A 23459-nucleotide genomic window follows, 5' to 3' on the forward strand; every position below is an offset into this window, starting at 1 on the left:
TGTTTGCTGTGAATTAGCGAATGACAAGGGAGAACATTCAAAGACTATTAATTCGACACGCTTTACTTCTCCAACCAATACTAGAAGGCCTAGAAGGCTAAAGATAGTCTAGTCACCAACATCTGACCGCACCACAGACTAGTAATGAGAAATAGGCTTTGCACTGCTACATCGTTTAAGCGAACAGATAGAATAGTTGTTATTGGAAGGTTGTATTAACTACACTATGATACGCACTAAACTGTGAATTCCTTGTGTTAACAGGTGTGTGCATGTAGGGTGTGATGTTGGCTACAGACCCTAAAGAACGAACACCAATTGCGACTTAGGTGGATCCAATCGATGCAACCAGATCATGTTCAAAAATGTTTTATTTCCGAGAAGCAGAAGGCACCAGCACGACTGGTAGATCAGTCCTATTATTGGTGTCACTAGCCAATGCAGGATCGCCTGCCTCATTCCGCATGACTGTATGCTACATCTACATTGGAGGAAGAGAAATAGGAAAGGTGATACTTCCTCGTCCACATTTCCATCCTCCTTACTCCTGTGATGCTTATTCTTCAGGTGATTAAAGGCGCGTTTTCTTGGTATTTGTACTGAACTGTTGAACGACCGCAAGCTAAATATCGGGCAGAGGGTCAGGAAAGATAGGTGAGTTGTAAATAAAGATGGACTGAGGTAGGTCTGTTCCAAGCTTCCACAGACGCTCAGGAATTAATTGATACCAGTCCTGCCCCGTCACGTGTAAAGACACTAGATAGTCATCAAAACCATGTTTTCTGCAGAGTGTGGGGGATGGAAATGCGGCTTCTTAGTAATTTTATTGGAAATTCCTGCACTTAAACTGAGGCTACATAACAAGAATTTCCACTGGGATAGAGGGGTAAGAACGCAAACACAAAATAGTGAAAGATTATTGACGACATTGTGTACGTGACTTACCCATGGGTTCCTCCACTGCAAGACAGAAAAAATGCATACATAACATTACGCTGTGTTGATTGACTATAATCGTAGGTCAAAATTTTCTAAGCCTTGCATAAGAATTTCCAAAAAAGGCTCAAAATAGAGAACACCTGTACGCATCACTACCAAGACTTGCTTGCAGATAATTGCAATTGGAATAATTTTAAAGCCTACGCTATTTAAAATGGATGTTTGGAATATTCTCATGGATGCAAACTATTCGTGGGTAAGCAATTTAACGTTTCGCTCTCAAGATCTAACTTTACATTTTGCATTTTATTTTACACCTAATATTTTTTAGTTTTACATTATCATTTCTTGCATGCTCAATTCATCTTATCAAATTTTTCACACCCACCTTATCAACTGTCTGATATTGGACCTTCTGTTACTTAACAAATCTACTTTGTTTACATCAGTACAGGCAAAGACTTCTCAGGGCCAGAAGCGGGCTGCATACAAGTATCACATTCTAACACTCTCTATCAACTGGTATTCTACCATAGTCATTCTACACCCATTAGTCCCATTTAGGCGGGTCAACTCAACGGACAGGAAATTCAGGTCAGTAAACAGCAGTTTTGCATCCAGTCCTAGTGATTGTGAGTAATGGAATACTCTGCCATTTCGCTGCAACTAATTAATTCGTTTCCTGGCTACATTCGCATCTAGTTTAACAAATTTTACGCAACCAATTAAGTGACACCTCCAGCAATGTCTCGCCATTAACAATAAATCTCATGAAGATCAAATTAAAGCCATTTCAACAGGTTAGCAACTAAAAAATACTTACGTGATTAGTGGAGGTGGCTCAGGTAAAGGCCTGTGAAAATTGTCGCTATTAATGAGCCAATAGCTCGTTATCTCCATACCACCTTCAAATTCGATTGAACCGCGATACTCAACATGGTAGCCCCCGATTTCATCCAATATTTCCTTCATGTGCTCACTGATGTGTATTCTGAAGGCTAGGGCAATAACAACTGACGTTGAGATTATGTCGAACGGTAAGCAGAAGAAGCAAGGGCTCACTAACCAGCTCCAGAAGACTCCATTTGTAGTGCTTGATTAACGGTATCACCAAAGAGACAATAACGAGGCATAGTGAGCCCCACGACACCAGCAACACAAGGTCCTAAAAACCAAGCAAGACATCTTCACAATACAATTATGCGCGTAAACTCATAGATTTGATCATTCCACTTAAAGGTGGTAATTGAGCCACTTAGCTTAAACTGTTTATCCCTCGAATCACTTTGCCTGCTAATTTGTCGGTAATTCGAAATTGCTTAAAAAATACCAACGTGTATCAGGTGTTTAATGATGCATCAATTGCAACAAAATGAAATCAATGTTAAAGTTTGATTCTTGAAAGGAAGGTTGGGATCATTACACTTGTGTGACCTAAGTGGTATAGTATGGGCGCTGCTGCAAAGCCATTATGTGTAGGTCTGATTGCTAGCTACGGTGACACCTTAAAGCTCATCCACAGAATTCCTCTTGCATCAGGGGTCTTGAGCCAAATCCGTTGACGTTCATTTGCACGCCACAATATGTATCTTGGATGTATGAGTTAGGATAGAAGTAGCTCAGGTATGCATCTAACTAACCGCTGTGTAGACCGATGCGTAGCCTCAAGGGCACCTCCGGTAGGTGCTTAATGGTGAAAGTGCCACAGGCACTAAGGAGGTCGAGAGCCATTGTGGCCACCTCACCTGCGTGGCGTCGTCCATTCCGAAGTGGCAGTCCCGAAGCCACCATGTAGGCGTCTCCTATTGTTTCTACCTACACAGTGCAAAATACTAACATCGAATAGTGTAAATTGTAAGCGCAAGAGAGAGAGAGATGCAAGTGGGTCATTAGAAGTGATGAATAACTAGAAGGATGAATAGACACTTTAATGCTGCAGGAAAACAATCCGACTCATAGCATTTCCTGTGTAGTTTGGCAGAAATTCCACTACTTCAATCATACATTCGTTCAATGAGCTATTTAAAGCAGTAGACAAAGCTGACGTCGAATTTGCCTGAACAAGTAAACAAGTGATTAAAAATGATACTCCTTTTACCTTAGTGGGTCTGGGCAAGTCAAAAGCATCCTTTTTATAATTTGCACCAATAATTGTCATGCCGTGTTTTCAGACGATGTTACCGATCTCATCAAAACCATTAAGCAAAAAAAAACCGCTCGTATCTGATCAACAATTGCGAAAAATCGACGTCTAAGATATTGCAGTGGAAATCAAAAAATCTCTCTTAGAAATACATAGAGGCGTCTTGGATCAAACCCACCTTGTAGACGTCGTAGTTTGCGATTGTCTTGTCAAACAGCGTATACAAGTCGTTCAGAAAATCAACAACCTGTAATGGAGTGGACATTGCAGAAATGGTCGTAAATCCAACGATGTCACTGATATAGATGGACGCCTCATCGTAGGTCTCGGGTGCCACTGCAGCACCTGCCTTCAGCGCCTCTGCAACAACTCTACAATTCCAAATTTAGGCCAGCTTTCCGCTCAGCGACTTTTCAAAGCTCAAAGTTATGTGATTCTGCACCAATAAAGTAAACATCTTAGCTCCTAACAGCTAATACTTCCAACCAGAGAGTATACAGTGAATGTCGCGAAGTTCCCTGATCTGACTGGTGGAAATCGAATTGACTGGGGACTTACGGAGGCAGCATGCGGCAGATGAGAAGTTCCTTTTTCTTCTTCTCCATCTCCAGTTCATTCATGCGAGCTTTTACTTGTTCTTCCAGCTGACTTGAGTAGCTCTCCATCATTTTGAACATGTGCTCTACGACATTCATTTTTCTTGCGAAAGTGGACAACAGGGTAATATATCTCTCGAACCTACTTTTTCTTAGTCAGTCGTTGAATCTCTTCATTTAGCTCCGTGAACGTTGGTCTTAGACTAGGATTTTCCAACCATGCTCGTTCAAGAATGTTTCTGTAAGCCAGTGGCACGTCTCTTTCGAGAAGCTGAAGTGTAAAAGAGAGCAGTGATAACAGGGGAATTCGCCATCAAGAGGGGCGTGGATCAACATGGGGTTATACGAGTCCTAGCGGGCTCTCGCAAACAGGCCTCCATGTTAGTACTGCCAAGCTCAATTCACGTCACGTGGGTTAATTGTTTTAGAGCATCTTCGATAAATCTACGCTGCACTGCTGACTCAGACGGCAAATTTACTTCGATAAATTTAGTCTATGAGTTCAACCCGATGGCGAGAGGAGGCATCATCACTTTGTGCCTTCCCAAAGATTGACATGAGTGCTGCTAAAATGCCAAATATATCTGATCAATCTGAGTGAAGGCTGTGAATAACTTGCTTTTTCCTGCCTGCACGATATCACTCAGTTAACGTGGCGACATGTTGCAGTGGGAAGATATAATCACCTGTGGGCGAAAAGGAGGCTTTTCTTCACCCAAGATGCGTTCTAGAATTTTAGCCGCTGGAATGTCTTCGAGTCCATATGGTTTTGTCTGATAGAAGACTTCGTGCATTATTATGGCGAATGCATAGACGTCTCCCTGCCTGGTTCCAAATAAAGCCGCTGTCTCATCGCGTAGCAGCTCCGGCGAAGTCCATAATTTATCTAGGCATACGGAATAGTTGCAGAACGCACTAAATGCAGCATACCTTCGAGTTTGATTGTAGGACAATTGCCTGTTAAGTTGTAGATATTGGGAATGCCAAAATCGGTGATCTTCAAGACCCACCGACCACTGACAACACAATTGGTCGATTTCAGCCTTCCGTGAGCTTTGAGACTCGTGCTGTGCAGGTATTCCATCCCCTTATGCATCCAATTGAATAGGTTTACACATTAAATCAGAAGACGGTTTTAATGATATGAGGCAACGTTTACTCACCCGAACAAAGTCAGTCATGAGGGAGAGCTTGAAATCCCAGTCAAATGGGATGCTTTTGTTATTTATCACATCCTGTATATGAAACACAGTAATCAATGAGCCCGCACAATGCCCTTTTTTAGGCCCTTGTAAAACATCTTTTCAAAAAGTAATCATCGGTAATGTCAAAATAAAGAAAGCGAGGTTACTTGCGCATGCAGCATGGAACACAAATGAAAGCACCCAGTGTATCATTGCATATGATGTGTCGTGAGGATAATAACTGACGCATATGGTTGGAACACGTCTGATTTAAGAGCAAACAGTTACTCAACTACAGAGCAAAGAAGCCCAGTTTGCGTCTAGTCTCCTGTGCAGCATTTGGAGGCATGAGATGGAAACATGAAACTAATCGGAATTAATTTAAGCAGTTCAGTTCTGGCAAAATATTAGCAGATTCCGAGATGCACCAAGTTTTGTTAGAATGTGCATTTTCGCAATTAAAGTGAAACTTTACGTGGCCGTTTACCACTAAAAAATACGGCATTAATGTTCACCTATTTGAATCCATATTAAGCTAGTTGTTTCATAAGAAACAGACAGACAGGTAAAAAGCCACGCTTTGAAATAGGGCAGGTAAGGATGAAGGGAAGAAGACACTGCTTCGTCTATTTCCTCTAATAATACTCCCCCGATTGGTGAACATCACCATTAGAAAAATCTGCTTTAAGCAATCACATGAGCACTTACCTCCAATATTCTGCAGCAGAGAATAAACACAGCAATCCTGCGCGTCGTTGGAAAACTCATTTATGAGAATATCGAGGGCGTCAGAAAAAGTTCCTATTTTAATTCTTTAAAGACCTTCCCATTTCCATGTCTAATATTATATCACCGCTGGATAGACTTTAAGTGTACTACATGCCTATTGAATACTGTAAATTCACCTAGCGGTCATGCCCTCTCACCTCCTGCTCCGGTCTGCTCAAACGTGTCGGCAAATCGTTGATAGTAATATTGTTTTGAAAGTCTAAGCTGCGAATGAGAGCAACCATCTGGATGGGTACTTCATGCAGGATAAATTAAAGCAGTCGTGTGTTATCACCTGAAGGCATCCACGATGGCAGTATTCAAAAACGAGACTAAAGGAATCCGGTGTCACACAGCATCCCATGAAAGCGTTGATGTTTTCGTGTCTAATTTCTCGCAGTCCTGCAAGGTACTCAATTAACTTGGAGCGCAGTACAACGCGAGGTAGGCCCAATTGCTTAACGTAGACTTGAACACCCTAGAGCACAAGCAAAGCAAAAGAATTACCAAAAACTATTAAAACTTATCTTCAAAGGGAGCAGTATTCGAGCATTGTAGTGATACTTGCAGTTGGCAACTGCACAGTTACTTGGCATTCTATCGACTATTTTGGAATAGATCACGACTGCGGTGGAATGAGCAGTACCGATTGCACAAATGACACAGGCATTCAATCCCTTCCATACACTGTATAAGAAGTGGGGAAAGATAAGTTGATTGTTATTAATTGTGGTAGTGACATGTTAAACACAATAACCTTTAAAGATCGAGGAGAATGAAGCTACTTTCCCATAAACATCTAGGCAAAAGGTCGTTTTTATGGACAACTTCCATTAAGCAAACGCAGATGGCTATTATCATCCTTGGGCGATGAACTCACCGCCCATCCAGCACTCCCAAGTTCCTCCTAATCACTCCACACTTACTTGACTATCCTTTCCTTGCCTGGCGTGTGGGTGCTTGTGTGCGTGGATGAGTGTGGAAATGTGAGTATATGATAGACTGAAAGATCTAGAGTTCACATGCTGAAAATCAAACAATAACTACGGCTAAGGTCTGTCTGATCGATTCGGTTGAAAGGTGGGCCCGAAAACAGAGTGGTCAAAATGTTTGCATTGGAAGAAGGGCAGTATCTATGCGCTGCCTATTCCTCATTGTAAGAGTCAAATGAGTTCTTTCGGTGCTAGAATATAATTGTTTAACTGTTTTTGCGTATGGAAATGGAGGAGGGGAGCCTGTGTTAGTAGTGGAGTGCTTAGATGTCGTTCGTGAACTGTGTAACTGAGCAAAGGACCAGGTTTTAAACAAGACGACTTCTGCATAGTAGAATGCTTACGCGCCTGTAGCGAAGGCCTACACCTCTTGCAGGCAAAGCAGTTTGTTCCTGGGACTACTCAAATATCTTGGATAACCAAATATTTCTTCCATTAAAATGCGACATCATATTTCTCTTTTATTTAATGTTTAATGGCATTTGTCCCCTTTGTGATGCTTAACTAGGCTTGAAGCAATTAGTCTCTGCATAACAGCTTTCATTGTTGATATGGACAAAACGTACGTTTAGCCAAGCAATACTTCTCTTCTTTACGCTTGGCAAAGCCTCTTCGTTTAAACTCGATGCTGCAAGTGGAACTTGAGCAGTAGATATTAGTGCATGGAAAGAAGTGGGTGCATCCAAATTCGGTACCATATCCGCCTGTGACTGAGTGTTTCGCCGAGACTGAAAGTCATGGGGAAATAGAAAAGTGATATTTGCAGCTGCAAAAGTTTGCATACTACTTATTTTTGCCAAAAAAACAATCTCACGGTATTGCTGCTCTCAGCTGCCACTTTTCTATCATGATCTTCAAATACGAATTCATTCTCCAGAAAAACGAGTTTGATGGAAATGAGGCGTTTTTTCTTGCATATAATTCCTCTAAAATAACTTCATTAACGAGGATGCACAATTTGGTCTACCTGTTGATGAGCAGAATACACAAATATATGAGACCAGCATTGAGCACTCCAAGTAAATTTATCAGTAGGATAACTTTTATTAGATCTAAAAGAAGGAGCAGAAAAGTTTAACACAGGGTTAAATTTGCTCTTATCACATACCAAATTCACAAGTCGCAACTAAGCAGTATGCGCGTCGAGGTCCCCATCCATCACCTGGCCAATCCATCCTACCCCTCCATTGAGGCAGCAGCTGTGGATAATGAATGATATCAATGAGATTGAAGATATCGGCATATTTTTCCAATTTGTTTACAATATCAGCTGACTCGGTGAGGTTAGGTTTGAGGGAGAAGAGAAAGAGATCAAATATGCCCTGCGAGATATCACCATTGTGAGTTTGGTAGTGAAAAGTAATGGAGGGCAGTGTGGGTATGTGGATGTGTGCGAGGGTGCTCAATGGTAGAAAGAGATTACTGAATGGGCCAATATTGCCGCCACCCTCTTGAAGGTGCATTTGAACCAATTGCATTGCAAGTGCTGCCGCGCTGGCCACCGATAGATTTATTTGCTGCAGAAAAGAAAATGTAACAATCACTGCACCGAAAATCCCGTACATATACCTAAGGTTTATGCACCTATGTACACATGTAGGCCATGTAGAACTTTGGGCATTTGTAGACTTTCATTCCCTCTGAACCGAGAATGGCCCCCACTTGTGCCTAAGGGTGTACCAGTACGACCGCAGTGGGAGTACATTGAGGTCACCGAAGAAGATGGCATTTGTGGGTTCATACTTGTCAGAAAAACAAATGCTGAAATTGCTGAACCTCATCTACTCAAACAGGGATTTCACTCCTTTTGATTTGTTCTAAAATTTTCTAGATTATGCTCATTATAGGGCTTGCCTTAGCAATTCTTGATAAACTTCGCACACAAAAGCTAGCTATAAAGAAGGACAGAAAACAGCTCCATTAATAGTCCAATCCAGTGGATGCATCTAACACATAAGTCGGGACGGTGGTGAAGTCAATGACAAAAATACGAGATTATCACCCCAAATATGGGTACAATCATCTAATGAGTGTATGACTAGTGTCAACTGTGGTACAAATTACCTCCTTATATGTTATTGAATCCTCGTTGTATACTGTTCCCTTAGGTAATGCAGTAAGAATGATGAGCGAACGACCGGCAGCCATTGTGGGTGCAGTTTTGGACAACAGAGATCTCCATACACGCAAAGAATCGTAGGTGAGCATATCCGTGGGGTCCACCTGGATGAGTGCTATCCTCCCTTGTTTAATTTTCGTCAAGTTTTGTATGCTGACCACGAATTCTACTGCCAGTGACGGCCTGGCTAGTATCAGTGCGGCTTAAGAGGAAGATTTATAAAGTCAATGACTAGAACAATCCCCTCAATACATTGAAAAGTAGTTGCTTACCATCTACATCATCTTCTAATGGCTCTAATAAACTGGCAAAATTTGTCGATGATGTAATGCCTTCACTGGTTAGCAAATGAAGCACTTTTTTCCTACTTCGTGAGAGAGGAAGTGATAATGGAGTCGTAGTCAACATCTCAGGAATGTCGAAGTTGGTGGCACGCATATCATAGAAGAGTGCAATGCGTTTCCAGCCCTTATTGAGGAGATAGGCAATAATGCCTTGCAGAATGGCCCTGTGCTGGACTGTCACAGAGACCGCAGCGACAGGTGGAGTGGGCGAATGGCAACTATTGTCGGCAAGGCGGTTGGAAAAGGTAGAGTAGGAGGAAAATATGTGGCAGTAGTAGGAGATTTGGTAGAGTTGAACTCGTTGTGTTGCATTCGGATCTCCGAGATTGATCCACTCGTTCACTAAATTGCAGTCGCTAGCTAGTGGCGGTCCTAATAACACGCTGAATCCTGTCGAATTTGATGCAGTTTTCTAAAGTTTTAACGATACTTCTTTCTAGTTGTTTTAAATGCACTTCATCAGCGATTTATGCAGGATTATTCTAAATCATTTTCTCTGCTATTTGTTGCAGTGACACGATTTTCTGTCGCTATGGCAAGAAGACATGAACACAAGAGGTGTCTCACAAAATAAATTTAACAAACATTGTGAGAATAAGGCCGTCGAAAATGGGTTAATCATGCATCAATGCCAAAAATCTACGAATGAAGGCATAAACATCTCATATAACATAGATGATTTTATTTGTCATAAAAACGGCAAAATTAACTATACATTCTAATGCTTTGTCTCACTCATATCACAAATCGTGAGTAAAATTTGTGTGTAAGGGATTTGCGCTTGCCTACTCTAAAGGTTCACACTTAAATCCAATCCACAAGTGTAGTAGAAATGTCATTCTCAGCCTGTTTTGTGCATTCCGTTTGGAGGAGTAGTCGTATGCACCCCCACTTTTACAACAATGCACTGTCATGAACTGGGTGATATCGGCTAATACATCTCGTTCACGTTGCTACCGGCCACGCATTTTACACCGTTTGTTGCTGTTGACACATAACTAGAGTGACTGGAAAGGTAACTGGGAGACAGCACATGAAGCACAGGGCTGTTTACATTGAGTGGTGATGAAAATGCATGTTTACTGTTAACAGCCGCAATGTGCCAGTTGGGAACAAAGTTTGAGTTGGGAAGGCAAAAAGACCATGCATTATATCCATGGTGCACATAACATGTCTTGCATTAACAAATGACGATGGAGGAGCTACGAGGACTACCAAATCAATTTGACGCGCGATTGAGGTGGAGTTGTTTACTCCTGATTGACAACCGACTGACTGAGCTACAGCGTTGTCTTAAGATATGATCATTGCTCTGACACATTTGCTAAGCACGCCCACATGGGAATGCTAGTTCTCAAAAGGTGCACCTTACGAAGATCGAGCACCAAGTACACCTGAGTTTTAGCCCCCTAAATACATGAAGGAAACACTAAATCCTCTTGTGAAAAGGAGCAGACCTCCCACTCTACTTAACTAGGGGAGGGGGGAAATTAATGATCATTGTGTTACAAGACAACGTAAAACATCATACTTCATGATGCCTGGGAGAAACTGACACTCGAAAGGATTTCTATTGAAAAGAGGAAAGGAGGAAAGGGCTATGACTAAGGATACTGTCTCACCCATATCCACAGCCATACTATGCCTCAGATGGTAATGCATATCAGCTTTTCTTGATTTGCAGCATTTGACAATGCTATACAAAGGCGATAGAAATAAAGCGAACTCAAATTACTAGTGTGTAGCCTCCTCTGAATCTAAGCAGTGCATGTGGTTTCATTGCATTGCTGCTATGAGCATGGCAAAATTGAAAGAATTTGCGGTCTGCCAGGACAAATACTCTTATAAATAAGATGTTAGTCTGTTCCGCTTGGAACATTCATGCGACTTGCACTTATACTGAATTATATGAGCATGGGTTTTAACTTTACACGAGAAAGTTAAAGCGTGCCACAACCAACCTGTAAATTTTGCAGGAGTCTGTACATTTTGCATGCTCTCGATGCCTCCTGCATCGAGCAGCCAGGCACCCATTCATGCTTCCAAACAGTACCGAAAAGTGTCTCGTTGTTCGCTGACATCACTGAGTGCGCGTAGCGTACAGCTGCAGCAACACTGTGAGTGAAGTTGAAGAGTATCATCTCGGGCGAACAGACACGCTCAGAAGTGAGGGTGTAGATGGTGAGGAGATCCCGTCTATTTGACAAATCCCCATTTTCCGCACTGCAGACGTCACAGATAGTCAAGGTGATCAGGAAGGCGACTAGTAGCATCGCTCTTTGTAAAAAATTCACTAAGAAATGAAGGAAGTGCCAAGGCGTGTGCAACTTATTGAAAGTAATGTTAACGCCTCTTTTTGATGTACGAATTCGATTGGATTGGACGTTGACGAATGTGGTGATTGCGTGACAACATTGAATTAAAAGCGTTGTGGAGCATAAAACAGAAAAGTTGTTTAGATTATTTATGAAGTTAATGGGTTAGACCATTTGCTGTTGCGATAGTGGGGGAAGTTGGTTTGATTTTGATGCATGCGAGGGATTTATTATTTTCGTGAATTTACTCTTCCACATTTGATTGTCACACAGCCACTTTAAGACTTCTGAAGTATTTTAACTTCAGTAAACAACACGAATCAACTCCACTGAACTCCAGACCACATGAGTAGAGGCGTATCCTCCTGCTCTTGTAAATGCTAATGGGGGAAAAGCACGTCACATGGCTTCTCCGACTTTCGCATGACCCCTCCAACCCCTCCTTGTTGACTGCTTCCTCTTTCTTCCTCTACGCTCTTTGCGTTCTCAAGTATTGCGTCCTGCATTATGTCACATGCATGCCGCGCATGTGTTCAATCACAAAGTGGACACGTAGAAGTCAACAGAGGCTTTATGACACTTATTTTCTAAACACGTCGCCAGCAGCTAATCTGAAGTACGACTCCTATTCTCTGCAAGAGAATATGTAGACTCAACAACGAGGGATTATTGTTGCATTTGGAAGTGTATCGCCGCCTCGGGCAATTTTTACTGCTGCTCAATCAAGATGCAACCTGCTGCCCTGAAAATCGGACCTTATCCCTAGCGATTTAAGTAAAGTACGTCTCGCTGCATTCCACGAGGGCTGAAAAACCGTTTTGACCACAGACACTCATATTTCGGGATATTATGTGAGCATATTTTCTTCTCCATTAATTTGCTAACATCTTTCACGTCTCTATATCTTTGCAGGCAAATTTACTTAGGTCAATTGAAATAAGGAAAATGGCTTCGAACACCTTTCCAAATGCCTGCTTTATTTTCCCTAAACCAGGATTGGGCTTTACTAACAAAGTTGTCATGAAGCTTACGTGGTTTGTCTTCATCTCAGCATTTTATGACTTCTGTTAGTGAATGCCTTTAGTTGGAGGGGCGTGGCTAGTGTGGAATTGGAGTCAAAAACCGCCTTTGTGTAAAAAATAGCAGCATTACAATCTAGTGAAGACTTTATCTACATTTTCGATATTTTTTATTAATCTGAGGCAGTAAATGGTCTGGAATGATGCTGCGAATCTTTCCTCAAAAATAGAACTTGAATGAGCAATTCATATTTTATTACAAAAAGGGAGCGGTCAATCTTTTGAATGCGCGAGTCAGCAACATTTGCATATCCATTGCAAAAGTGCTCAGTGAGTCAGTCGCTAAGACCGTAATTTTGCCTGGCATTATGGCCATGCATTTGTCATGAACACGTATAATGAAGTCACTTTGAAACCTGACGTTGATGTATTCCATTTTACAAAGTGGCAGGGCAGTATTAATAAGGCATTTGTTTTGTATGTTCAGTGATATTGTGAGGTATCGAGCTAGCATTCGGCAGTCATGACAAAGTTTGCCCATTTTACCACTCATCGACCATCTGAAAGGCACAAAGGAGGTGCGCAGGCAGCGGATGCAACAGATTACATGACTCGTCTCTATCAAAGTTGACTTTGATTTAGCAGAAAATGGCCTCCAAAATCTTTTCCAATTTAATGGGTGCTGACACGTGGTTAATCATTTTTTTAAATTTGAGTGCCTGGATTTAAAAATAAAAGTAGCTCATGGAGATGCGTGCCCTTAGCTTGACTTACAGTAAGGACGCCTTTGAACATTTACTTTTGTCTGCTAACATTGATGCGTTTGATTCGAGATTAAACAAATTGCCTTTGTGAGACTTAATTCCAAATCCAGGCTGAATTCTGTTATTATAACACCCCAGCCAAACATTACAAGAGGCTTATAACCCAGTGTTTTTCTTTGAGGGGTATTGGTTAAAAGAAAAGATTAGCAAGGTCACCAGTGCTCTTCCCAATGCTCACTTTCAGTTTGATAGTAAATATTCAACCCGTCTTGGTGTAAAATGCACAGCTGGCTTCGGAGATAACAGACTTCGTAAAGGTATGACTTATTCATCTACCCATCAGTCCATATATCTGTTCACCTAGCATTTACCAGCCTTGAGTATCTACTTTGGCTAGAATAAGGCGAATTACTACCCAGGCACAATATTTGAAGACAATTTCTGCAAAGCGGTAACTAAAATTATACAGTCCATATTGTCAACACATTCATTAATCGCAGCTGAAATTACAGACAAAAATTTGAGCTAGTTTTGAGCAACTAACATGCCTCATGAAATCTCAGATGATTATAGAGTATGTGTTCTTCAATTTAGATCGACTTACTAAATGCAATTACAAATTTATTGCAGCTTTGAAACAAATAATTGTGTCGATGATTTAAGAAACAAGTACGAGTAATCCATGCTGATGGCCTGAAACACAAGCCAGTATTTGCTCCCTATCATCATTTTGCAGCACCAAATGGCGTTTAATGCTCCATGGTTAAACAAAAATAATATCTTGAATTCAGCTAGGAAACTTAACATACAGCACTACACATCGTAGAATTCAAATAGACTGAAATGCCTTTGATGGAGTACACACGAAGACACGACCTTGCGCAAGTAAACATAATTATTCAAAGTTCCTCTGTTGTTAACTGCAACTCATTAGTCTGCCCAATGGGAATGTTTACCTGATGGTTTAGGAATGAATGCGCTTATGCAAAGCGTCGCAAGTCATCTTTTCCATCAGCATCCGAAGTATGATTTTGAGCAACTTGATAATAGAATTCTGCTATTTAAATTGTCTCAAAATTTACTTTTTTGAGGTACTGGTGTACATATGCTCATGGGCTGCAGAAATTGCAAGCTCAATACTGCATTTCACAATGAGCCACCCGCTACGCAGGTCATTGTAGTATATTCAACATGTATGCTTAGTTTAAAATATATTTCTCCTTACAACGCATTGGACAATAACGTAGCGGTTATGCATCGTTGCATATTTGTGTTAAGAAGTGTAGTTACCAATAAATTCATTAAACTTTATGCCCAAAAGAAAGTGACAGTGGTGCCTAAGACTTTTAATCTCTGAAGATCGGTTGGCAAGTATTGACTGAAACTACTGATACTTCACAAGGTCTTGAACGTCAAAATCTAGCTCACCGTTAACACGGAAACAAGCAATCAACACTAACTGTAGCTGCTTTCTTATCGCGTCAGGCTGTGACATTCAGGACTACGCTAGTGAATGAGACTACCATTTGATCGTGCTAGGTCCATGAGTTTTAAACAAACTACGGATTTATATGATCACCTGATCACGGTAAACTAAATAAGCCTTTGTGTGGCAGTGGACAGCGCCACCCACCACTCCCTACAAACGTTTGTTAGACTAATTGGCGAATGGGAGGGACAGGGTTCAGTCAGTATCTACGCCCAAACTGCCCATCCAAATTCCGAGAACATAACAGTTGGTCACATCGGCCAGCCATCACTTTTGTACAGGTAAGCAAAACAATTCTGTGGATCTAGCCATTCGGAAGCCCTCTCGGAGCTGTGGTCTGTAATGTGGTTTCAATGAGGTCGAAAGTTTTGCTCTAAGAGTCAGCACAGCGTTAGCAAAGGCATATATTACAGAATTAAACATATCGACTGTCCTCTAGCTTCTTAAAAAATTAAGAAAGATTTGATTTAGCGAAAATGAACAGTAAAGTCACGAAAGCTGTACCAGTGATCGAACTACATGGCCAAAACAAAGTTCGGGTGAGTGATTGCCAACTCTTCACACAACCTAAAATAATTTGTTAAACCCAGACAGCACTGAAAACTTGTGGATAGAATAATTAAATATTTATGAAATGAAGGCTAGAAGATACTCGAGACCTAAATTTTAACCTAGTTACCACTCTATCAGCAGACTTTACTAAATCGCTACAATAACGATGACATGATAATAGTGAGACCCTACGTGCATAATGTTTGGGACTTTTGGGAGTACTGTACTCCTCCTTTTTGGGTTCTCTCATAATACCCCTCGAACAATGGTGTTTATAGGATTTTATATTTTGATGCTTGAACTTCAGATTATGGAGGAAATTCCCATGGGTAGCAAGTATATACATAGGTTGGTACTGAGTACGGGTATTATACTCTGTAAAAATTGGTAAATGAACCCAATGAACAGAGTGAGAAGCCGAGACCTCGTCTATACTTGTTGTTGTGCCCATTATTTTATGCATGACCTCTAAAACGTAGATGTGGGATGACAATATAATTGGTGGAAACCACCATCCATATTTTAAAATGCCTATGATGACAATGCAATTTAGGAGTAACATTATTGTTGATAATTTTGGGTGTACAGAGAAATGAACCCAGTTAATGATGACACCTTGACGAAGAAGGTGTTTCTGGAGACTGAGAAGCAAACTGATCTGACTCTGCATTCAGACATAATTACAAATGCTTGCTTAAATTAATTGGCAGCAGGAGTCTCTAGATGGCTGCCTTTTACTTCAATTTTCAGTATCCACGAATGGTATTTTGTTCCTTATTATGGAGGGACTGTAAAATTGCCCAAATTCTGCTCGACTTACATTTTATTTTTGCCCTATTTCAGAGAAGAGAAACGTACCGCAATGCTCTGCTTTAATCAGTAGAATTTTTCTGCTACTTAAATTGAATTTCAGGCAGATGGATTAAGGCAGAAGGAAAGAAAAAAGCTCAAAGCAGTTAATAAATTTTGATTTCACAGTGCATGTATTTTAAGATTTATGTAGAGGCTTCTTGGCCACAGACTTTTTAGCTATGGCTTAAAAAGTTAAATTACTTTTACCCCTTGCTCCTCCACTAATTTGCCTTAAAACTTCACAGTCCCCTTTGTGCTCAATAATAGATATAATGCATAATAGGATTAGTAAAATCACGGGAAGATTAAGTGAGAAGTGCTTTATAAGCCACTAACTATGCCCGGTTTGCATTGACTTTACATGAAAAAGCCAAGTTGTGCATGTATAGTGTCTAAATGTACAGTAAGGGTATCAAACAGGCAAATAAAACTCGACGGAATATGAAACGGTGCAGAAGATCAGGAGTACTCAATTGGTTAAATTTTCACAAACACTGCTTGAACTTACTCCACAAGCAGTTCATCACGCCCCATTTGATTTATTGAGGATGGTGGAGAAAAATCATAGATGCCAAATGTCACTCAATGGCCTCATGACCCCGTGTCCTTAGAGCGCTCAGGCAAAATTGCATTCCTCATATTATTATGAACACCATTTTGGAGGCAACAAATAATAACCCCAGTAAATTTGGTTTGAATTTTTAATTTATCTGCTTTGATACTTGCAGTCTCTTAACAAAGTCATCAGCGTTGGGTGACAGAGGCCATTGTTGGAAATTTGTCCAACTCTCTTTATTCCCTTGATGGTTCAAGGAGTTATTAACATCAATTTGTTAAATACGTCCCAAATTTAAGGCCGATTGAGAATTTGCAACCATTTGCAGCAAATGTGCTTAGCAGGAAATTGAAATACGGCATCTGTTCAATTATCAGTAATGGCGGAAATAATTTTACCCAGATATGTGTTTCAGTATAGCGTGACGAACCGCAAAAATGCAATGCTAAAAGCGTTAGAGACGATTTGCCTTTTGGAGAGAAAGTTGATAGCATAAAAATACAACAAGGGCGGTATTAGTAACCATTTAGATTTGCGGACCTTTAGTTTGTACTCATCCCAACAACTTCCCAGCGCATCTTTAGGGAATTGAAACCAGCAATATATTTTACTAACTTTAATCTTGCAAAATTTTGTGTTCAGATAGTAAATGCTGTTAATTTCTCGAGTAAATAACAATGTCCTTAGCACAATCGCTATCTTAGTGCTGTTAGTTTTATGAATTTCAAAGTCAGTTTCGCATGTGGCTGAAATGTCTCCTGCATACTGACGAACGTTATTATGCCTGTAGTTAATTCTCAGACTGTTTAAACTTGAAATTTTATCGTGAATTCCCACAACACTTTACTTTTGCTGCCTCCTAAGTGCAATTAACCACCCACCTCATCCATATTTGTTACTAAGACGCGTATCGAGCTTTTAAATAGGCATTGGTAAAATTAGCACAAACGCCAGTAGGACATGGACAATCAGGCAAAAAGTCTTCAAAAGTTCAAGGTTAGATTAGCTGTTAGTTGAGATTTTTAAAAAGTCAAATGAGAACGTATCTTAGGGGATGCAGGCACCCCAGAACTAATTCACAGCAAACAAATGGTGAGAGCAATCAGTTTTATTTGCTGAAAACAACAGCCCCTGCACTGCATTTAATTGTACTCAGGGTATTGCAGCCTTGCAGCCTTAATTGCCTGATGTACAAAGAGTTGAAGGATTGCACCATAAGTGCTATCCTATCAAGAGCAGCACCAATACATCTCGGCATTTTATCTTTAGTAGTATCACTACCGTCCAAATCTGGTTAGAGCTGTAGGAAAAATCATTCTACCGAGATGTATCAATTTTAGTTTTATATCTACGCATATAAATTTGTTTACAGTTTTGGATAGCATATATTTAGTTTTGTCAACATTGATTGAAAAGTCTAACATTTGTGCTCATTTGAGTATCTACTTCCACATTTCCGTTATCCGGGTTAGCCTTTACATTTTTTTCTAGTTTTACATGCCCAATTCTTTGTCATGAGACTTATATCAATGCTAATTGAACTCAAGTGGAATTATCAGGTGACAATGCTTTAATAAATAACAACTCAAAATCTACTTGTGGTCTTGTTGCTAAAAATTGGGGTTCTTATCCAACTCACTTTATGCTTAAATTTAGGTGGGTCTCCTTTTCTAGTATCCACTTTCTATTAGCGACAATTCCCTACTTCTGAATAACGTTCAGCACTTACTCAACCAAAGGATTATGCTGCAGTAGCAAGACTGTTATGAGGTTCAATCTATTTTGCATAAGCTACTTCTATAATCAAGCATTATCCTAAAATGATGTCAAGGTAAATTGCTTTACTTGAATAATTTTTTTCAGTGGTTTCGCATTTGTTCAACTCTAAAATTAACACAATCACGGAGTTCAAATTTTAACAGCTATTTTAGTAAGTATGACACAAATACAATTAAGTCATATATGTGAATTTCGCTGCGGCAAAAGTGGTCTTTATAAAAGGGTTATTGGTAAGCAGGTAAAGAAACACAAAGATCATGTTTAAACAGTTGTAAGAAGTCGAAAAAGAAACCACTTGATAAAATTTGACCATTTGTAATTAATATTACTTTACGAAAATATTTCTAAGATAGCGCTTCTTAACTAATGCAAAAAGCCATCATAGTAATATGCGATTGGCATTTCTGCAAGTTGGGCTACCAAATTCTGCTTTATGTTCCATTTGATCTCTATGAACTGCCGATATAAAGGATAACTGTGGGACTATTTTCTGTCACGATCAAGGAGAAATGCGGGCAGTTGGGTAATGCATAAGTCAAAGCTGAGTACTGAGTCATTATTTTCACAAACCGATGGTTATTACGGTTCCTACTAAACTTAACTGAACACTTGACTGACGAATTTGTTTTAATCAATCTGCCTGCAGTGCGCGCCTACAAATTTTGGTAAAAATGGCGCAAATCAACTTTATTTAGAGGGTTGTAAGCTAAAGCAATTATGAATTACACTTTAAGGATGACTTACGTTGAGCAAAGTTGCACTACAGAGTGTCTCATTACCCTAAAAATTCATTTAAAATTCGTATGTATTGCTGATCAATAAAATGTGTCGTGTAATAAATAGGCTTTGAGTCCGAATTTTAGTGGCAAGTTGGTTTGATCTGTGCCTACTTCTGCACCATCTTAAAAAATTACAGCATATTTAATTCTAAGAAATTTCAAAAGTGCTGGAAATCAAACCTTTTACCTGTTTAATTTAAAAGTGCGGTGCATGTGAATATAATTCGGAAACACCGTAAATATCAGTGGTATTATTGCTGATATTGTTTTTCCACACATTAAGCATGAGTTGATTATTCAAATGAATAGACGATTAAAGGAGGAAAATGCCAAAACACCGTGGTAAATGCTTGCATCTGAGCATAAAGATGAGAAATCAAAAATACTAATTATTTCTACACGCAGCAGATAGAACTTTTCGCATTAAGCATATGACCAGCATTTAATCTGCAAAAGCGACACATTTGGGGTTTGAGTAAAGAAATAGGATTACTTGTCTCAAATTTTCTTTAATGTGACAAAACTATTAGTAAATATATGGCAAGATCCAAAGTTAGGAAAGGAGACCGACTAGTCCATCTTTTGATCATCCAGCCGATAATTTGCGAATTTGTTAAAAAAGCTGTGGTTTATTTGAAGAGCTTATTTGCTTCGTCAAACACCTCTGCCTTTGTGCATCCACCCGTCAATTGGGTTAAGCTTATATTTAATGGTTTTGGATGTAATCCACCTAAAATTATCTATCATAATTTGACAAGCTCACATGCATATGAGCTACAGTTAATAATTTCAGCTCAGAAAATATTTATTTTTATTAGAACCACATGTATCATATTTATATTTGTAGTGGTGAGTACCGAGCATGCAGGCATGGTTACTCTGCATTCCTCATTAATGCCATCAATGCATAACTCTCACTGCCGATATGATTTTATTTGTGCTGATGGGTTGTGAGACCATGCAACCCACGATGACGGCCCTCAGTTAATTTATCAGTAGTGTGGCTACCGATCATCCCATAACTGTACCAACTTAACATCCATGATCAGAAATTTCACCACAAAGTGTACCCACACGGCTATTCAATGAGACATTGGCACATTTCATCTTTCTAGCCACAAGAAATTGACATTGGGCTGCCGGACTGTTTGTCATACATCAAATTTTCCGACGAGCCCATTCTCAGGGGACATTTGCATCCAGCAAGCACCCAGCAATTCTCAAGATTAATACAGTGATCTTATGTGTTCATCTCGATTGAATACTCTGTTGGTCTTCGTTCAGTAGGCTCTAACCCCTCACTTATCCCAAAATTTCCAATTTGACGTAATGTGTTATTCTTCTTTGTCAATGATATGGTGCACGTGCAGGCATACACACAAGTTGGTGGCTGCCAGCATCACCTCTATATTTCGCGTATGCACCGAAGCACTGGAAGTGCGAGAAGACCATCACCAACACAAATGAATACAAAAATCTTGATAAGGGACACTGAATGGGTGGGTATGTGCCTCAATGTCGCTTCTCTACCTGGCCCATAGGTTCCAATTTTCACTCGATGCGTTGATTTCTCGTGATGTTAGGTAATAAAATAAAGACGCATACATTCCCTGTTGGGTGTGCAACAGCTCGTTTAGCACGACTACTCGACTACGCAAAACACTTCATGAGTGAATTTGCGTGCGTAATATCTTCCAGTTCACAGTCTCATCGGTTTGCTTTGAGGCGATTTAACGAAATGCGTATAAATCATCAAGTGAGTTAGAACGGGAAAGACCCACAAGTATACCTTCACCTAACTAACTGTATCTGCTGCAAATAGCAAACAATTCCATTTCCAATCCATCTCCTCAATCACGCATTTTGGGTATGCACCTGTCTCAATATATTTATATCAACACGCAAATTGGTGCAGGAGCCTTCAAATTCCACTGGTTGGCGTAATGGCAGCGAATGGACTCCCTGACCTACTGCTGCTCACTTCAAACATCCACAACGTCATGCGGCTCACCACCGATATATCGAGGACCAGCAACCAAGACCTCTTGCAATGTAAAAGTTGGTAATGATAACAAAGTGGAAGCAAAAAATATTATCAGAGGCATTGATAAATCCTAAACTCTAACACTTGGAATTTTTGTTTTGGGACTTGTTATTCCAGAGAAGCTTCATTTTTGTGCCTGCCAGTTCAAGCGAGTTCTGCATTTCCTGGTAGAATTCCTCCTGCCATTCGCTAGGTGCCCCTTTTTTGCGAATGCTTTCCCACACTAACCTACACTGGCTGATGGGTTCAAACCACAAAGGGCCTCAAATGAGCCACCAATCATGCAATGGTACCCAATCTAGATGACTTGCTATCATAAGGTGGACATGCTAGCTGCAGCTTCAACAGGAGTCCTCCAATTCCCAAGTACATCTGCGCTAAATGCTCGTCTTAACCCTTACTCATCGGGAAATGCGGATAATTTTATTTAGATCCTCGTCCACAACCTACTCTGCTTTTCATATTTGCCGCATCCAAAACAACGCATACAAGTGTCGCTCGCATGTAGGTATATATGTAACATTGAAGGCAAGCCATAATTCACTTCCTAATTCTGCAATTCAAAAGACTAATATTAATAATTTTTTTGTATACTGTACAACTAATGCCAAGGCTAGCGGTTGGAGTCACTAGTGTGTTAACTTATCGTATAATTAGCATCCATGATTGCGCAGTCGTGGTCTACCAAACGCCTTCTGTGTCCGTGCTCCAATTCCAACCCAGCAATACCTTGTAACTTTGCAAAGCATCTCACACCTAATGCGGGTTAAACGCAATCCTAGTTGCGCTAACAATGCATCACGTCACCTGTTACATCAAAGCAGAGGCAAGTCGGAAGTCCATAATTCGGCATCAGTACTGTAGGATATTGACCCTCAAACTTCTTGTTTCAAAAGTTGATGTGAGGAACAAACAAGCTACTGGCCTTTGTGTATGCTATACGAACTTTGTGTGGCACAATCTATTAAATTTGTGTCTATGTTTGTTGCGATACACCGCTGCTGGAGCAGCATCAACCGAGGTGATCTCGGCATCTCTACCGGGAAGCTGGCGACTGTAAGCAAGACTAACATCGGTCGCCATCAAATTCTGCCGGCACACAGAACAATGACCCTTGAAACGTGTGTGATGGAAGAATTTTGATAAAATGCTTCCACATTCAATAGACATTTTGAGTGGTCGTTTGGCTTGGCATTCTGATACAACTAAGGAAGTGGAAGGGTACCAATCTATCTCACTTGCATAATATGGTAGCTTGTTCTGCAAAATGATTGCATATTTTTTTCTTGAAGAGTAACAATTTAGCTGTGAGATCCCAAAAAATGCTGGCAATAATGGATTATATGACAATAATAATGCTAGTTTTAGCAATACTTTTTAATTTCGACCTTGCAGTGCTAAGCTCTTAGTTTTAATCCTAATAAAAGTATCTAACTGAGGAAAAGCCGATGATACGGCTGCTTCCCTTTCTTGGTCAGTGTTCCACGACGTACTACCAACACGCCAATCTTGTCATTCTTAGTGGTCATGTCTTCCACGTACTTATTAAAACATTAAAACCTGAAGCTTCCTCCACTTTCCCTTGGATATGTAAAAAAGCCGAAGAAATATTGATAACGACCATGTTAGCAAAACTTCATCGACTACTATTGAGCAGCAATTTCCTTCTTCTGCTAAGAATAAATAATCCCGTGTGGCCTATTGCAATATTTTCTTAAAAATAAATGCTGCAAGTTTTCTGATTCTCATTGCGCTAAGCTCGCTTTTTCTCTAGTAAATTGTAAAGGACACTGAACTCGAAATTTCCTCATCCTCGGAGGAGTTCCGTCAGTTCAATGCACTTATCGCGACGGATGTTCGATTCGGTTTCAAAACATCCACAAAATATTCTTGGTTTTTTTATATAGATTTAAAAAGTCAATTTGAAGAAGGCGCTTTCCGCATAACTGTTGAAATTGATTTGGAAATACGAAGCTTTAGAGGCCACATGATGGGTCATACTCCTGACGATGCTCCTTACTAACAAAACCAAATGCAGCTAGTTGAGCATTAAGATGATTTTTTAAAGGCAAAACTTATGCATGCAGTGAAAATTTCCCTAACTTTTTTCACATTTTAATTACGCGTTAAGTGAGAGAGTGGGTGTGGCCGGATGCCGCGTCTGTCCTATTTATTGGGACATGCGATGGTCCGCGTTAGCAACAACAATGGTCTCCAGTGCTATC

The 23459-nt window shown here is 40.2% G+C and overlaps 2 protein-coding genes across 2 annotated transcripts; one reads left to right on the forward strand and one right to left on the reverse strand. All coding sequences in view use genetic code 11, as the record gives it.

Annotated features, from left to right (window-relative positions):
* Positions 1-622: 622 nt before the first annotated feature.
* EGR_04891 (Retinal guanylyl cyclase 2) lies at positions 623-11358 on the reverse strand (the record flags this gene model as incomplete). The annotated part of the gene is made up of 18 exons (XM_024494140.1): positions 623-782; positions 1763-1952; positions 2006-2104; positions 2580-2754; positions 3261-3453; positions 3641-3781; positions 3825-3949; positions 4365-4564; positions 4609-4765; positions 4842-4913; positions 5926-6108; positions 7189-7350; positions 7437-7548; positions 7590-7674; positions 7731-8139; positions 8687-8943; positions 9110-9497; positions 11047-11358. The coding sequence occupies 18 exons, from the start codon at positions 11356-11358 to the stop codon at positions 623-625; spliced, it is 3420 nt and encodes a 1139-aa protein (XP_024351377.1).
* Positions 11359-16721: 5363 nt separating this feature from the next.
* On the forward strand, positions 16722-23257 carry EGR_04892 (hypothetical protein; the record flags this gene model as incomplete). Its single annotated transcript, XM_024494141.1, has 6 exons — positions 16722-16767; positions 18564-18649; positions 19474-19532; positions 19721-20140; positions 20889-20946; positions 23021-23257. 6 exons carry the CDS (start codon positions 16722-16724, stop codon positions 23255-23257), a joined length of 906 nt encoding a protein of 301 aa, XP_024351378.1.
* Positions 23258-23459: the final 202 nt, after the last annotated feature.

Source organism: Echinococcus granulosus, assembly GCF_000524195.1.
Source record: "Echinococcus granulosus chromosome Unknown EG_S00033, whole genome shotgun sequence".
Taxonomy (NCBI): Eukaryota; Metazoa; Platyhelminthes; class Cestoda; order Cyclophyllidea; family Taeniidae; genus Echinococcus; species Echinococcus granulosus.